This window comes from Taudactylus pleione, unplaced genomic scaffold (assembly GCF_031769625.1).
Source record: "Taudactylus pleione unplaced genomic scaffold, aTauple2 ptg000041l, whole genome shotgun sequence".
In the NCBI taxonomy this organism is placed as follows: Eukaryota; Metazoa; Chordata; class Amphibia; order Anura; family Myobatrachidae; genus Taudactylus; species Taudactylus pleione.
In genome coordinates, this window is record NW_028284443.1 from 15,150,818 (window position 1) to 15,169,633 (window position 18,816).

At 43.9% G+C, this 18,816-nt stretch overlaps 1 protein-coding gene across 5 annotated transcripts in view; it reads right to left on the reverse strand.

The window, feature by feature from the left end:
* Positions 1-18,816, reverse strand: part of CPED1 (cadherin like and PC-esterase domain containing 1) — a 433,838-nt gene that overhangs the window by 55,917 nt on the left and 359,105 nt on the right. For all 5 annotated transcript variants that reach the window (XM_088457671.1, XM_088457670.1, XM_088457669.1 and 2 more), the window contains 2 exons: positions 2,269-2,489; positions 1,182-1,283 (listed from right to left, as the gene is read on the reverse strand). In XM_088457671.1, the coding sequence (XP_088313797.1) occupies positions 1,182-1,283; positions 2,269-2,489 (323 nt within the window). The remainder of the gene's footprint in view (positions 1-1,181; positions 1,284-2,268; positions 2,490-18,816) is intronic.

The following is an 18,816-nucleotide window of genomic DNA, read 5'->3' on the forward strand; positions in this document are numbered from 1 at the left end:
ACCTTCGTGTACAAATCCGGCATTTTGCAATTTGGGAACGGTAAATAAATGCTGACGCAAGAACCACTGATGTGCTTAGAAAAATATTATATCACATGTTAGAAGGAGCTAAAAGACTAATGGTATTTTGAGAAAAGTCAAAGTCTTCTGAAAAAAAAAACAAGGTATAGTTTTCATGGGTACTGCATAAAAACATCTGATGGTGGAATGCGATGAGCTCAAATGTCACAAAAATGGCCTCAGCACAGGGGTGAAAAAGCCCTCGGCAGGAATGGGGTTAAACCACGCAGAAACTGCTGTTTCTGAATGATTTAAGGGGTGATAACTTTGATAAATAGGCCCATAATAGTTTTATACTACCTACAAAAGCTATTAACACTAAATAATAATATCCACTGTTACTTTACTGGTCATTGAATTACATATTTGATATCTTCACAAGTAACAGAAAAGACCAGGGGGAAATTATTAGTCTACACCAGAAGAATATATTAGCATACATTAACATATTAATAGAGGCCTTGCATAAAGTATAAGACCAAAGGGAAAGAAAAAAAAACCTACAACTTCATCTTTGCAACATGCAGCTTTATTGAAACCAAACCTGTCTGGCACTTGGGTATTTCCTGTGTGTGCTCTACTGATTGCAGTGTTTTCCAATCAGTCTCCGTATGTGACACATTCCAAGATCACTAACTTGACTGGTATTTCTGTAGTCTGCTTATTAGCATTACTTGAGTCTCTAATTACAGGGTTTCTGCTCTTACAACAAGCCTTTTTATTATATGTAGACTTCATCTACATGATTACAGTTATACTGTATTTAGTGTGTATTTATTCATTAATAAATACAAATTTTACTAACAATTCAACAAAAACATTCTAATTTTGATATTGAATTTTGGTATTGGCATGTGGTTTGTGTAGAAATAATATTTACATTGAATTTGGCCAAATGATGTATGGTATAACACACCCAAAGAGGATAATTTAGAGTTGGAAGTGTGTAAGCACCGATGTTTGCGAGACATGATGTATGCTAGCAGGGATATAACTAAACCTGGGGGGCCCCACAGCAACATTTTCTTGGGCTCCACTTGTCAAATTGTAGAAGTGTTCCTGAATTAAAATGAACATAAGCCAGCATTGTCTAACAATAGCACACATAATATGAGAATTACCTGTTTAGCACTCTGTGAATAATCTGCAGATGATCTGAGTTAAGCCATTGAACTCCACCTACAATCAGTATGGTCTGGTTTGTGTTCTTAAGAGGACGAGATCTAAAATCAGGAATATTGACCAGTTAAACATGGTTGTTGAAAAGATCACTAGATCTTCATCACTCATAACAATGTAGGGGTCTCTATGGGGTATATTCAATTAGCATCGGGATTTACCACAGCCTTTTAGCAGGTGAGATAAGTGCAATGACTGCCTGCGGTAAGCCTGGAGGGTGCACTTAATTGGATTTATGCTCACACCTCAGGAGGGTGCGAACATAAATCTGCACTAAGTGCACCAGCTGGGATTACTGTGCAGGGTAACAGCATAGCTCTGAGCACTTGGATCCTGGAATCAATGCTGCACCGCACGTTAACATAGGGGCTTACCACGGGATATGGGGCTTACTGCAGGATATAATTGAATAGCTATGGACACTTAACCCAGCAGCTAAAAGCCCATGGTAAATCCTGCAGCTAATTGAATATGCCCTTATGAATAATAAAACACCTACAGTTTACTCTTTGGAGTCAATTTAATAAGGCGTGAGCGGCGCTATGTGCCATTGCAACAGTGTGTAGATGCTGTCAATGGCACACCATCTCAACCTAAGCTCACCCCAAACTTGCAGATATTTGTGCATAGCCCTATGGGGCTGCAAATAAAAAACAGTGAGTCCGGGGCTACCGTAAGTGCCGCATACAAGCGCATTTACTAGAGCAGCTAGTAAGTGCTTTTATTGGACCCCTATAAGTTTTGATATTGTGGTAAAAACAATACTGAGAATTAAAACAATAAAGCCAAAGTACAATACATTTTTTTTTTCCTACTGTACACTATTTATAGTTTAATCCCTTTAAAGAGCAGTATAACTCCTGACCAGGCATCAAACAAGATATTAATATTGATGACACCTTCTGTCATTTTATATCACATGTAGTAAAATTTGTATCATGAAGTACTCCATATGTATAGTGCCCTTTAAAGTTGTGATTTTGTGAAATATGATCATTACAAGGAGTTCTGTAATAGCTGGTTCTATACCTTTCAATGAGATGTTCTAGTGCTTCTTCAAAAGTTGGTCGTTGTCTGACATCAATCCAAAATTGTGGATAGTAGGAGTAGCTAATACTCGTCCTTCCATAATTTATGTTATTGTAAAGTTTCAGATCATGAATCTTCTGCCATTCCTTTAGGGTTCCATTTACTCGCTCTATCAGATAATACATCATTCCTCGGTTGGTGGAGTCTCCAATAAAAAGCATCTGGTAGTATAAAATCAGTTGTATACATAATTTGCCCTCTTATCTTTATGTATAATATCATATGCAGTGTGAGTTATACTCTTATACTGTAAGTAATATATAATAACTATAATTAAGGTTGTATAATTAATTACACAATAATGCTTAAAGGTAAAGGGTGCAAACAAATGAACACCAATAAAAAAAAGTTGGAAACATAACAATTATTATATATTATGGTTACAAAGCAATGACTGTAATATTCATATTAGTTCAGTAACTGAATAAATGCAATTGTGTATTAATCATTCACATAAGTGTGACTAGAGGCTTTATAGATAGTACCTTATCCTCTGATGAATGGAAAATGTTAGTTTACAATAGTCACGTGCAGTAACATGATGTAGTACTCAGGGGCGTATCTACCCATTGGCCAGGATGGCACTCGCCAGGGGCACCAGCCGAGGGGGGGGGGGGGGTGCCTCCCATGGTCAAGGGGTAGAAACAGACTGCCGCGGAGTCCCAGGTACGCCCCTATGATGTCCGTCCAGGGCCTGGGAGCCGCTGGTGAGTGAGATGGACTACTTCCCGGCACCACCTCCTCACCCGCCCCAGCACCTCCCCGCCCGTCCTCCCCCAGTCTCCTCCTCCCTGTTCCCGGATCCTCCCCTGCTCGGCCTCCCCGGCAGCCATGGCTGACTCTCCCTCTCACATGCCGCCGGGCACCGGGGAGCGGAGGATGAAGGAGGGTACCTGACGGCTGCTCCTGTGCGCCTGACAGCGGGACACCCGGGCTCACGGCTGACTCTGTCTCACATGCCGCCGGGGAGCGGAGGATGAAGGAGTGTACCTGCCACCTGCTCCTGTGCAGGCTGACAGCGGGACACCCGGGCTTCCATCTCACATGCCGCCGGGAACCGAGGAGTGTAGAATGTGGGAGGGTACCTTCCGGCTGCTCCTGCTCCTGTGCGGGCTGACAGCAGGACCCCAGAGGTATGTGACAGAGTATAGTGTGACAGGCTGAGTGTGAGTATGTGACAGGGTGTAGTGTGACAGGCTGAATTTGAGTATATGACAGGGTGTAGTGTGACAGGCTGAGTGTGACTATGTGACAGAGTATAGTGTGACAGGCTGAGTGTGACTATGTGACAGAGTATAGTGTGACAGGCTGAGTGTGAGTATGTGACAGGGTGTAGTGTGACAGGCTGAGTGTGACTATGTGACAGAGTATAGTGTGACAGGCTGAGTGTGAGTATATGACAGGGTGTAGTGTGACAGGCTGAGTGTGACTATGTGACAGAGTATAGTGTGACAGGCTGAGTGTGAGTATGTGACAGGGTGTAGTGTGACAGGCTGAGTGTGAGTATGTGACAGGATGTAGTGTGACAGGCTGAGTTTGAGTATATGACAGGGTGTAGTGTGACAGTGCATAGTGTGAGTATGTGACAGGGTGTAGTGTTACATGTGACAGAGTGAGTATGAATATGTGACAGGATGTAGTGTGTGTGACAGGGTGTAGTGTGAGTATGTGACAGGGTGTAGTGTGAGTATGTGACAGGATGTAGTGCGTGTGTGACAGGATGTAGTGTGAGTGTGTGACAGGGTGTAGTGTGAGTGTGTGACAGGGTGTAGTGTTACAGGTGACAGGGTGTAGTGTGAGTATGTGACAGGGTGTAGTGTGAGTGTGTGACAGGGTGTAGTGTGAGTGTGTGACAGGATGTAGTGTGAGTGTGTGACAGGATGTAGTGTGAGTGTGTGACAGGGTGTAGTGTGAGTATGTGACAGGGTGTAGTGTGAGTGTGTGACAGGGTGTAGTGAGTGTGTGACAGGGTGTAGTGTGAGTCTGTTACAGGGTGTAGTGTGAGTATGTGACAGGGTGTAGTGTGAGTGTGTGACAGGGTGTAGTGTGTTACAGGTGATAGGGTGTAGTGTGAGTATGTGACAGGGTGTAGTGTTACAGGTGACAGGGTGTAGTGTGAGTATGTGACAGGGTGTAGTGTGAGTGTGTGACAGGGTGTAGTGTGAGTGTGTGACAGGGTGTAGTGTGAGTGTGTGACAGGATGTAGTGTGAGTATGTGACAGGGTGTAGTGTAAGTATGTGACAGGGTGTAGTGTGAGTGTGTGACAGGGTGTAGTGAGTGTGTGACAGGGTGTAGTGTGAGTGTGTGACAGGATGTAGTGTGAGTATGTGACAGGGTGTAGTGTGAGTGTGTGACAGGGTGTAGTGTTACAGGTGATAGGGTGTAGTGTGAGTATGTGACAGGGTGTAGTGTTACAGGCGACAGGGTGTAGTGTGAGTGTGTGACAGGGTGTAGTGTGAGTGTGTGACAGGGTGTAGTGTTACAGGTGATAGGATGTAGTGTGAGTATGTGACAGGGTGTAGTGTTACAGGTGACAGGGTGAGTATGTGACAGGGTGTAGTGTTACTATAACTGGCAGGTGCTGGCTAGGGAGAGGTTTTAAGTACAGTGTGTGTATTTATACAGAAAATATGGGGGGGCGCCATTCCATTACTTTGCCATGGGCGCTCGGACCGATAGATACACCCCTGGTAGAACTATCGATTTATGTATTTTGTGAAACTAGAGTATAGTATGGAAAATAGGGAAATGATTTGTAGTTTAACACAGGACATACTACTTGTATTATTTTTATTTAGAATAAAACAATATAAAACTGGCTGGTGCTAATAATCATACATACTAATAATGATTGTGCCTGTGGACAAAGATTTACTTGTTTTTTAAATTTGTTCGTGATATAGAATGTTAAAACTTGTTACACCCTGGGTAAAGTTAAGGAATTTTCATCTATGGTAGTCTTATGGTGAAAAAGTTAATTGCAGTATAACATTGCCTACAGACATAGGGGGAAATGTACAGAACTGCGTTACAATTGTTACAGTTTGTTACAATTTCAGATTTTCTGTGATTTGTTTCTGCAAATTACATGGGGACATTTTTTTACATGCAAAACCCAACAAGTTTTGCCTTTAATAAAATGACACCTTTAAATTGCAGTTTATTAACTGTTAACATAGAAACACAGAATTTGACGTCAGATAAGAACCACTTAACCCATCGAGTCTGCCCCTTTGTTTAACCTTATGGTAACCTCAAACCCTATTTGATCCTTAATTATTTGTAAGGATATCCTTATATGTACCCCAAGCATGTGTACATTGCTCTACTGTACTAGCCTCAACCACCTCTGATGGGAGGCTATTCCACTTATCCACTACCCTTTCTGTGAAGTAAGTTTTCTCAAATTTCCCATGAACCTCCCTCCCTCCAGTTCCAGTGCATGTTATCATGTTCTAATACTTTTCTTAAGCTGCATACACATGGGACGATCTGTTCAGCGAACAATATCGCTGAACGATCTCCCTTGAAATTCCTGGTGTGCTGGATGAACGTTATTACCAACAACCAACGATCAACGATTGTGGCACCCTATAGGGAATATATAACGATATCGCCCAGATTGGCCTGTTTGAATGGACGATATCGTTATCGTCCAACGGGAGCGCGCATCATTGGTCGTTGGTAGCATACAAACATTATCATTCATATTGTAACGATATATCGCTCCGTGTGTATGCACCTTTACTTTGAAGAATGTTTCTTTCCTGTACCTTGTTAAAACCAATGATACATTTGAAAGCTGCTATCATGTCCTCCCTTTCCCTTCTCTGCTCCAAACTATACACATTAAGATCTTTTAGTCTTTACTGGTAAGTTTTTTGATGTAGGCCATTCACTATTTTAGTTGCCCTACACAGTATTCTAGATGACCTATACAGTGACATTATTACTCTTTTTTTCTGCTACTGATTCCTCTCCCTATGAAACCGAGCATCTGACTTTCCTTCCTCATTGCTTACCTACCTTTTAAGTCACCTGAAATAGTGACTCTTAGATCCTTTTCCTCCTCAGTAATGTCTATTATAGTGTTGTTAATACTACAGTATATTTAGAATTTAGGTGTTTGTGATTCAAGTGTATGATTTTACATTTTATGGCATTAAACTGTAGTTCAAGGCAAAAAATACAGAAACTTCAATTCATATGACAATGAGTGTGGTAACCAACATCTGGATCATTATGTGTGCCTAAAATTAAATTCAAATTACTATTTTTCCACTCTCCCCAATACATCATACTGTAGTTGCCACGCTGTTGACCAATTCTCTCTAGATCATCAATCATTTGTTACCCCATTACATTGCTCCCATCACACTGACCCATATGCTGAGTCATACTCTTTTGGACTTGGTAGTAATTGTTTTTCTGCTGTCTGGCAAATGTCAGAGAGCTGTTAAAATCTCTATTTTTATAATTGTAATAATATAGTAATTCTCCATTTTGCAGCCTTATACATAAGTAGGGAAAATGAACAAAATAATTTGATACATTGGGCTATATTTACTATGGCGGGTTTTCAAAGCTGTTGATTATCGATCGTTTTGCCAATAGGATTAAAATGGCAATAATATTGAATACCATTATATTTCATGTTATTGCCAATTTTAATTCAACATGCAAAACCTACAATAATTGTCAGTCTTGAAAATACATTGCGATTGATGTATCAAGCAGTGAAAAGAGTGGAGAAGTTGCCCATAGCAACCAATCAACTGGATATGTATATAATGTACATGATAAATGCTGACTCTGAGCAGATTGGTTACTACAGGCAACATCTCCTCTGGTCCACTACTTCACTCTTTTCACTGCTTGATACATCAACCCATGGGAATAAAGACACAAGCTGTGTACACACTTATACAATCGTCAACTCCTTCTTTCAATTTTGACCAGTTCATTTGAAACCCACCTTCCATCATGTTTTCTTAGATGAAAACTGGTCGATTCAAAGGAGTGCATCATATGTGCAGTTTAATATTTATCTGATTCGAGGGTGTCATATTGGAACAATAGTGAAGTGTGTACGCACCTTTGACTGTTCTTACGAACGTTGTTCCTAGAGAGTGGCATGGCCTTTGTGGGTGTGCATAATTAAACTTCTAATATTTTGGTCAGACAGGCATCATAGGCCTCAAGTATTATTGTATGTGCGTATCGGCACTACAGGCGGGACTTCTGAATGGGAGTAAAGTCGATTGTAACATCTCATTGAAAGTGTGATTGCATATGTGTGTACCCAGCTAAAGACATTAGGGTAGATACTGAGGGCCATACTCACCATGGGGCAAAAAGTCTGTTATCGGTGAAAATTTATCGCCGATGATGTCATTTTCGCATATTTTCAATATCCCCGTATTCAATTTCATTGACTTTTCGCCGGAGTGTAAAGTCAATGTAAGAAAACGGGAATAATTTTTCGCTTGCCTTTAGTAGGTGAAAAAAAGTGCAGAAGTGGGGTTTAGGGGTGCAGGCTTAAACAAAATAGCCTGCACCCCTGGGAATGGTCCCTAAAAATAATCTGTGTTAAAAGTAAAAAAAAAAAAATAGGGACACCCCACAAAATAATTTTATATTTTGGGGTTTACAAAAAAAATTAGGGATCACACTCGTAAAATAAGCGGAATGGAGTCCTCAGGGGGGTCCCTTATATGCGGCAGGTGTTTTCTTCATTGTGGGAGTAGCATTTTTGGACATCTTTAGGGGGGGTCCCAGGATTTTTGCCCAAAAATGCCAATATTTTTTCGCCTATACAAGTTTCACAGGTTCCCGATTTCGCCTACTTTGAAATTGAATAGCGGGCACGAGCGCGATATTTTTCCACCTGGAAAACAGGTGAAGGAGGTGAAAAGTCTGGACTTTTCGCCTCAAATTGAATACGGGCCTAAGTTGGACTTAGTACCTCATTCAGAGCTGCTCGCAAAATGCGAGCGCTCGCTCTGAATGAGGGTGGCCGCTTTTCTTTTGAAAGGCGGCCTCCTGGCCGCTCGCTAAGCTGAGGGTTACCACCCACAGCTTTAGCGAGTGACTAGGTGATGGTTGCAATGGTCGAGACCATCGCGACCATCGGGGCTTGCGACGAGACCCTTGCAGAGCAGGAAGCACCCTACTGACATCACTGGTGATGTCAGTAGGGCTGCCTACAAACGGCAGGCATTCCTTCAGGAATGCCTCCGTTAGTCTGGCCACCCCCCCACCACGCCTACAAAACGGGGCGAGCTGTCGATCAACATCGACAGCTGCCCCTTTTGTAGCGAGCCCCGGAGTGAGAGAATTTCTCTCTCGCTACGGGACTTGCACACGCGCCGCTTGCGCAGTGCCTCACCATTGACCCGCTCGCAAGCGCCTATACACTCGCAAGCGCCTATGCACTCGCAAGCGGGTCTGAATGAGGTCCTTAGTTAACACAACATAAATATGCAAACTGGTTTTGTATGACAAGAAGCTAAGGGCGCGTATATTCTCATGTGCAGATTTGTGTTTACCTAACATGACCAATTGCAGCTGAAGTGGTAGGATGGCATGTAGGCTTTTCAGAGCAATACTGAATTGCATAACTGCAACTCAGTACTTAAGTATTGGGGTCAACAGACCCCCGAAAACTATTATCACCCTATATCCATTTTCAATAATCCATTCAACTGTAACAATTAGAATCATGTCTCATTCATACCCAGAGGAGAGCGCACTGATAGCGTCATCAATGGCTACAAGTCGCCAACTTATCCCTACCCAACACAGCATACTGTTCTAGGGAGACTCAGAGGATGATGACTGCTTATTATTATTACCTGACTGATCCATCCACTGACAGAGAAACACAAGAGAGGAAGAGAGATCTGTTTGTGTGATACACTCTGTATCCACTGATAAAGAAAGTTATTATATTTTGGTTAAAATTAAATATCTCACAGAGATCCCACAAATAAGTCACATATTAAAACAATATGAAACAAATTTGAAATTAAAGAGATCAGTGAATTGAAATGTTGTTCTGCTACTATGAGTCTAATATAGTTTACAATTTTACTATAATAGTGATTATTATCCCAACACCTGGAATTTTCTATTTCACATAATATTTCATATAGTGGTAATTATAAAGTGCAATCCCTGAGAATACATGTTCCAATTATATTAATGACACTGTAATGGCTACTTGATTATTCCATTTAACTTTTATTTGCTCTTTCCAGGTGAAAATATCAATAAGTGAATAATGGAACCTTACATAAATGTAAATAGTAACCTAAGATTGCGTAATCTTCCATGCAGTTAGTGCAATTAAACAAGGGTCTGTCAGGGATTATAAAAAATAAAAGGTATGCTTTGCTTGTAGCAGTTAAGTGTTTAATGTATCAACTTGTGTTATGGTTATAACTGTAACATTGTAAACACACATCTTATGTATCAATCTAGTGAGAGAGAGAACTCTCTTCATAGAAGCTGGATTAGTACCGCTGCGATTCCTATGGTGTAATGTGTCCGAAAAATAGCTCCTGTTTCAAGCTGATTAATAAATATTTCTGTTGCAGCAGCTACATCATTGTCAGTGCTGGTGAGTATACATACATAGTGTGGTTTATCATCTGGGCAGGGCCATAGAGAGCAGGTCCAGGCCCAGGGGAAGGGGACGTGGCCTAATGGCAGGAGATGTCTACTCCCCCTTAGATAAAAAAAACAAACATTTGTAGCATGCTGGTATTTGTGGGCACTGTAAGCCCCTCAGCCTGGTGCAAGTCCAGGGAGGGGGGCGGGCGGGCGATCTGTGTGATCGTTCTCCTCCACAGGCAGAGGAGACTGCTGTCCCGCACACAGCTGCTGAGCTACTAACAGGTATAAGTGGAGTGGAGGGCGGCATACCTGGACCCCCGCCGGGCCCCTCCAGCAAATCCTTGCCCAGGTAATTAGTACCTGCTCTCCCCCCTCTCAGTGCCCCTGCATCTGAGCCACACACTTGGTGCCCGGCATGACTGAGATGCTTCAAAAGGAGTAGTGGCTCATAGTTCTTTTTGCAGAATCCATTCAGTGTAATAGAGACGCTGGGCTGTGACTTTAACTGTACAGGTAATTGTTTTACCCCATATCAGCAATAGAATAGCACTTAACAACAATGTAGGGTGATGGCCATGCCCCCTGGCAAATGCATGCTACAGTGCACCCTCCCCACAAGAACTGAACATGCCAGGGAGGGGGAGGTAACCAGCATGTGCGGGCACGTTAAAGTGAATGGAATGGTAGGGGCCCAGAACCTTGTGTGTGTGTATGTGTCTAACTGTCTGTGTAATTGCCTAATGAATCTTATACTGGGACTCAACACATTAGACCAGTGTTTCTCAACCTTGGTACTCAGGGCACAATATTAATCGAGGTTTTAAGGATAGCTATGTGAGCACAGGTGACTTAATTAGTTCTTCAGTTAGTTTGCTTTAACCATCTGTGCTCAAGCATGAATATCATCAAAACCTGGAGTGTTAGTGTGCACTGACAACCCAGGTTTGGAAACAATAGATTATATGTTGCATTGCCAGGTATAGGGCCTTATTCAGAGATGTATGCAAACTCAATGGTTTCTGCACATCTCCAATGGTTACTGATCTGTACTGCACTTGTGCAGATCTAGTACTGCAAGATCGCTCGTAGTGCCACCTAATTTGCAGCATGATTGACATGTTATGGCTGCTTGGGGGCGGGGATTATTTTACAAGCTGGAGGCAAGTTGCCCCCTTGTTGTAGGCGTGCTGAGGCCAGGGTCTGAGCCTTCTGATGCAGAGGAGTTCCTGAGCCACTCTGAGTAAGGTCAGGCTTACTCATATGGCCAATGGCTGCCCACTGGTTACAATGCCAGCAGTGGGCGTATTTTGCTTTCAAATGCCTTCTGCATCATTTCCATATTTTTACATCCAAAGGTGCAGCAGCGATGCAAACTATGAACAACTCTGAATCAGGCTCATTGTTCCCACAGCATTTGGATGTCTTACAGTAAGCCCTATGCCTGGTGCTTTACTATTACAGCACTGCAGCTCGGGACTGAACTTTCCTGGTCCTACAGGGTAAAACATAAACTACAGTTAACTCTATATTTAAGACTGGACACTTGCCCAGTGTCCAAATGTAACGATGCCCTACTCAGTGACCAGAGAAATATTCTGGTGTAAAACCTCTAGATACGATTTAATAAGAAGCAAAAGCAGCCATATTGGGTCCCAGCTGCTTCAGGAAGTTAATTACAGAAGATAGATTCTGCTCATAGTTTTTGGAGGTGCAAGCAGAATCTGCCCACCATAATAGTTGGAAAAACATCACAAATTAGGTACATGAATAACAATATGATATACTGATGGTAGAATACTATTAGGATACAAATGGAAGGCTTGGGCTTTTAAAGCTACATAGAATACGCTTTACCTACAGTAGATAACAATTAGGATACTGTTAAGGTATACTGTATGGTTTGTGGTGCAGGCAATTCACTTTTTTAATGCTAATTTAAACATATGGGAATATAATAAAAAAATAGATAAAATAAACTTAAAATATTTAAAGAGCTTTACACATAAAAAATATATTTTGTCCGTGAATACATCATTTTTAAAGTGATTAAATGATCTTAATCAGCATTGGTATTTGTGGTAGTACAAGTATGGCCATCATCTCTGTGCAATTAACATGGGGAAGTCTTCATTGACAAAGCCAGTGAAAGTTTCTGTAGGCTAGCACTATAGGGAAACAATCATTAACATCAGAAGGTTATGCTTACCTGCCATGCACAGGATCCTCCATATCACTTCTGATCGGTGGCCAGCAGGACTCAAACAACTACAGCAGAAGAGGAGGAAGAAGGTAAGGTGTAAAGGTAGGCGAAGTGCAAGAATGAAAGAGGTGACAGGGCTGCAGGAAGAGGTCGGTAAAGGGGCACAGAGGAAAGGTAGGTAGTGTGAGCAAATTGAAAAGTATAGTAGGTGGAGGGGACGTCGCAGGGGTAAATGGAAATGGAAATACACAAACACTAAATAAGAACTTTACTTTTGGGTAATGGATATAAACTTACCTAAACTGTGATGTGAACAGGGAAGAGGAGAAGTCTGTATGTACTGGCCCATATAGAGGGGGCAGAGCAGTGGTTGGGGGACACAGCATGAGAAGATTAAGAGCTGCGCCCCCTATGGGAATACAGTAACCACATGTTGCCTCTGGCAAAGGGCAGCATGTGGCTGTGCACTGGGCGCTCTTGTTGGTTGTTATCTTTACACTTTTCTCCTGCCAGCAACTGAATGGAAGATCCTAGCGGTCAGTCACTAGAATTGTGGTATATAAAATCATTGTCACCCTGGCAGCACCCCCTGTCCCCTCTGGCACCCAAAGCACACTCACTACCGGTTCCACCCATGCTACACACACCTGATGGTAGGCATTGTATATAGGACAGATAGATAGCAGGAACACCGATGAACACTTATTGCATAGTAGCCGGGATTCAGAAATGGATGCTGTTAGCATCTCTGCTGCAACTTTGGAAACAGCAGCGATACTAACATATGCTAATGCAGCAGGAGGGGACTGAGGAGAAAAGACGCCTCCTGACAGAAATGCAGATCTGAATGGTACGTCCTAAGATGCAGCATTGGATGTTATTTGACACCATCGGACATCTGAGTATCCCTGAGATCGGCCCTTGTAGCTCCGCTGCCGAGGCCAGGAAGTCTTCGCCGGAAGACACAGACCCTGGCCTCAGCACCCCCAGAAAACAGAGATGACATTCCCCCATTTTCCGAAATGAAGGCTGGCACTGCCTCCACTCAGCCGCCAAATGGCTGCAGCCTGTCAATCAGGCGCAGGTGCCGCACCATCAGGTCTGCATACATCTCTGAATGAGGTCCAGTGCTTATAGCCTGTGTATCAGTGGCTGATTCAGGGGCACCAAGAGGGGTAGGTATACGAGCACACAGGGGGAGGGGTCCAGAAATTCCCCCTGACAGACCAAATTTGTTTTTCAGAGATGGATACAGCCGTCTCTGCACTGGCCGTGGGCCACCCATGGGCGCAATGGAGCTGCTGCTCCACAGACAGAGCTCTAATTAGCAGAGCTCTCTGCAGTGCAGAGGATTCAGGTATGGCCGAGGGAGCTGCTACATAAGACTCAGGTGGTGACCCTCCTCCTCCTTCCTCAGCCCTCGGTTTTGTAATTATGTTTGTGTATGTATGTATGTATGCATGTGTGTATGTACTGATGTATGCTATGTATGTATGCTGTGTGTGTGTGAATCGGTAACCCCCTCCTTCCTGCACCTCATACCTATCTCTACGGGGGAGTGCCTAACCCTATCCTCCCTCCTAGGGGTGCCTAGCCCCTCCCTAGCCTATCCATAACCCTCCTGGGGGGGTAACCCTAAGTCCCCCCAGGGAAGCCTAAACCTATACCCACCCCCTGCGGTTAAGAGCTAACTATCCCCGCATACCTTTGTTCAGGATGCTGGCCATCTGGCCTTTTTCGATGGGCTAAAGATAGGCACCTGGATTTCAATGCCTATCTTTAGTCCCAGGTCAGCCTGTATGCTGTCTGTATGCTTGTGTATGTGTGTATACTGTGCGTAAGTATGCTTATAAGTTATATATGTGTGGGGATGCTATGAGTGTATGTGTGTGTATGTGTATATATATATATATATATATATATATATATAGTCCAATGCTCTGCCTATGAAAGGTATGAGAACCCCCAGGGGTAGAACAAACAGAGGAGGCACTCCCTTGTAGAATGAATAAAAAGGTATGATATACTTATAACATGTTGAATAGTGGTACAGAGATTTGTCAACGTTTCAAGGTCCGCAGACCTTTTCGTCAGGACTGTACATCAGTCCTGACGAAAAGGTCTGCGGACCTTGAAACATTGACAAATCTCTGTACCACTATTCAACATGTTATAAGTATATTATACCTTTTTTTTCATTCTACAAGGGAGTGCCTCCTCTGTTTGTTCTACCCCTGGGGGTTCTCATACCTTTTATAGGCAGAGCATTGGACTACATATTACTCTTTAGGATGGCACCCCGCTTTTTTGCAACTTTTGTCTGAGTGCCGAACCTCTGCATGCTATATATATATATATATATATATATATATATGTATATATTTGTATGTATGCTTCTGTGTTAGCATGCTGTGTTAGTATGCTATGTGTATATGTATGTGTGTATGTGTATATATATATATATATATATATATATATACACATATACGGAAAGGAGAGCGTACATATAAGTAATTTGTAAAAGCACTTTACTTAAAGAATCAAGCTCACATACAGTACATTAAAGATTAGAACAACCGGCATATACACTCAGCCTCCACAAATTTGCTGGCGTCTCCACGACATACAGCATCCACCATGGGGCTGACCAGTTCCACACTGCAGCACTGATTTCCACCGCGTTTCGTCACTATTGGGACTTCGTCAGGGGGTGTGCAGTCCACTCAGTGGCACTCCTGAATAAACGAATACCACATTGCTGATTAGCCTAATCAGCTAGATGGTATTCATTTATTCTGGAGTGCCGCTGTGTGGACTGCATATTGTTCAGTGCTCCTTACGTTTAGGACTACTGTGGAGGGTACCCGGACCAGTATTCTGTATTGTTTTCCAAAAGTGAGATGCCGGTATGTGTATATATATATACATGTTACCAATCTGGCCCATTAATAGTTCCACAATCAAGAGGGCACTCTTTCAAAAAATAGAAAAAACTTTTATCAACCATATGAACTCAGGCCCTGATTCAGAGCCAGACGCTCTGACAGAGTGCTCGATCTGAATCAGGGCCATCCTTCTTGTTTTTCAGAGCGGCCTCCTGGCCGCTCACATAGCTGTAGGTGCCGAAAATAATGGCATTGTGAAGAGGGTCGGGGCCACGTTGACGCAATCGTGCGGCCTTGCCTCCGGCTCCACCCCCAATGTGACATCAATGACCGGGCACGCCCTAGCTGTTAGCCGACAATCAGTTCCCTTCTGGAAGGAGGGAGCTGATTGTCGGCAAGTATGAAGTACATGTGGATACTTAATTAATCTGTTTTACCTTAGCCCCACAGCAGTGTGGTCCACTCATGCATTCCACAGCAGTGACGCACTTCCTGTTCAAGCAGCACGTGGTTGGATAACCGGAAGGGTGGTCACTGCGGAGAGCAGGCAGACACGTGGGGTGAATGTGATTAACAACAGCTGTTGAGCATTGGTGAGCACCCGGGATCGCATGAATGGAGATGTCATTGGGGGTAAGTAATGTGGTGTTTCTCTGTAGTGTGCTGAGGTGATGTGATGTTGTTGGTCTTTAAAGGTCCTGATACAAAGGAAATATATATATCTTACACACACATGCCTACTGTATGTCACACAGACCTTACACACACACACCTACTGTATGTCACACATACATTACACACACACTTACCTTGCAGCAGCTGCGGGTTGCAGACCTGATAAGGATGGGACCTGGCAGGCAGGCACCATGTCATTAGGCCCCTCCCCCCTAGCAACAAAATGCAGCAATTTGCGGGTCATTCGGGAGGGGGCAGAGCCAAATGATGCGATTCTAATGGAATCATGTCATATTGGCTCTGCCTCCTCCTGACTGACATGCAAATCGCTGCATTTTGCCGCGAGGGGGCGAAGCTTAAGAAGATGGTGCCTGCACTCTAGTCTGTAATGGGGTGTTTCTGGGTACTCGGAACTGCCCCCCTGCGTGCGCTAGTGATACATACGCATACATACATACATACATACATACATACAGTATGGAACCCCCCCTATAAAAATCCTGTGTTTGCCAATGGTAAAGGAACTGGTACTACTTACCTGGTATGACTGGAGGGGCCTGGCCCATGCCACCTAAAAATTCTCCTCTCCTCCCACTGGCTGTATAGATGTAGCCAGGGGCGTAGAGAGCCACGCGGGGCCCCGGTAAAGAGGGGGCGTGGCCTAATTTCAGGAGGTTTGGCCACGCCCCCTTAAAAAAAAAAGATTTTTAGCAGCGGCGCTGCGCGCCGGGGAGGGGGCTCTGTGAGCCCCTCAGCCCGGCGCAAAGCCAGTGGGGGGCGCGATCAGTGTGATCGCTCCCCCCTTCAGGCATAGGAGATTGCTGTGGCTGCTACTTAGCAGTCGCAAGCAATCTCCGCTGCAGCCCAGCACACGCTGTGTGCTGGGCTGCTGCAGAGGGAGGGAGGGAGGAAGTGAGGGGGGGGGCGGCGCCAGACCCGGGCCCCCGCCGGGCCCCTCTGGAAGCCCGAGCCCGGGTAAACTGTACCCGCTCCCCCCCCTCTCGGCGCCCCTGGACGCAGCCACAGCAGCACATCAGGCAGTGAGAGAGAGGAGATTGCTCGATGTTGAGCTGCTATATAGACAAGGCTGTAGTGATAGTGGCAGAGAGAAGAATTGTTACAGGTGGGCCTCTGCATCGCCCCTCCCCTGCTGGAGCCACCACAAGCTCCTTTCACTTGGCTAATAGAAAGCAGGTACATAATATATATGTCATCTATTCTGCTTTACTGTAGATAAGATATATAGGAGATGATTTATCAGTGGACAGAATTGTAAAACCGCACACAAGCAGCTTTGCTAAAATGCGAATGCAGCAGTAGGTGCTGCATCTGCGATCCCAGTGCTGCGAGTGAGGTCACAGCCTGGGATCACTATCTCGATCATCGGTCGCAATGTTGGATGGCGCCAGCCAACTGGTTAAGCCTCAGCGTACGCAGGCTGGTCAGCATGCGAGGCCAGGAATCGGCACCCATGGATGCACATCCTGGCCTTGCCATTCCCTGGGTGACATGCACCATTTCTGGGAATGCAGGCTGTCCCCCACACACTTCCCGTAAACGGCTCTGCCTGCAAATCAGGCAGAGGCATACAGGGGCCTGCGTGCATCAATGCACACGCAGAATACAAATAATCTGGAATCTGCATTCAGCAGTGCACATAAGTTCAGACCCATAAGCCGACCAACTGGCACCCCATTACATTTCGCTAACCATAAATGACTCTGAGACATGTATTAGACACACATTGGTCACAGCTTTATTCTCTGACTTGTGGGCCTGGGGCAGCTGTACCATCCAGTTAAATTATAAATAATCTGCCACTGGAACTTACAGTGGGAGGAGTACAATGGAGATTTCCCCTGTATCCCAGAGGGCTAGTCTGTAATTGTTGAACACATTTAAACACACAGAGATACATATTCAACTTTAATAAATGTATCAGTGTGCAAATACACACTGATGATGATGATGGTCACAGCCACTAACTTAGGGCCTGATTCAGAGGTGCATACAGTACCGATTTTTGCACAGTTGAGCGATTATTTGCTACATGCACAATGTGCTTAAAGGCTAGAAAACCCTCACTGCGAATGAATGTGTGCAATGGCGTATGCAATTAACGTATGACATTGTAATGACTTTAGACAGCATCTGCGATCCATGGGTGTTTCATGGTGGAGACTGGGAAGTGTCCTAAAGTGATGGGAAAATGAGGAGGTGTCATGGGCATGTTTCGGCTTGAGGCTTGGTTCTCTTTCGCAGCACGGCAGCCACAATGGCCATATTTTGAGAAAATTACAAGGGACCATACACAGTAAAGCGGAAATTACCGCTATACCTCCCGGCTCTATTATTGATTACTAATAAAAAGGTACCACCTGCAGCAAGTGAAAGAAGCCTGGTTAGGGCTTCACAAAGAAAAACTAAAAGTTAAAGTCCAGTTTCACTGCGCTGAATGATCCCAATAAACCACTTTGGTCATGTATTAAACTTGGGAAGCAAGTTTAATACACGACCAAAGTGGTTTATTGGGACTTTAAAATTACAAGGGAGGCTATACGCCAGACAGGGGCTGCTCAGGGAGTCAATGTTGCGGCCGATAGTGCGTTAATGTGGAGTGATCGGATCCACCAGTGCAGTTGAGCATTCCTCAAATATGCAAAGTGGGCATGGCAAGGTTAGCTCAGTCCGTCACACTGAGGAATGCTCAAGATGACATTTGCATAATTTGCACTTGAATCTACGAGAAATCACAGCTGCGCATAAACAGCGTGCACCTCTGAATCAGGCCCTTAATTCTTCTGATTGGCTGTTTGTGTTCATCTCGGGAGCAGATAGCTGCTTTCTTTGTTGCAATGCATATATGAGCTATTATGTACGTGCTTTAGCATGTTTTCACACGAGAGGGACAGTTGTAGCTGTTGTATTACAGAGCTTTTTTTTTAAAAAAATTTGATTGAAACCTACTAAAAAATGTGTATTTTGCTAACAAAACAAATGGTTACAAATATGGATGTAAGTCTATCAGACCTATACCTGGGCTAAACAGAATGCAAACACTACTGGTGAACACTGCAAACATTTTGTTATGTGAACATGTCAGAACACTG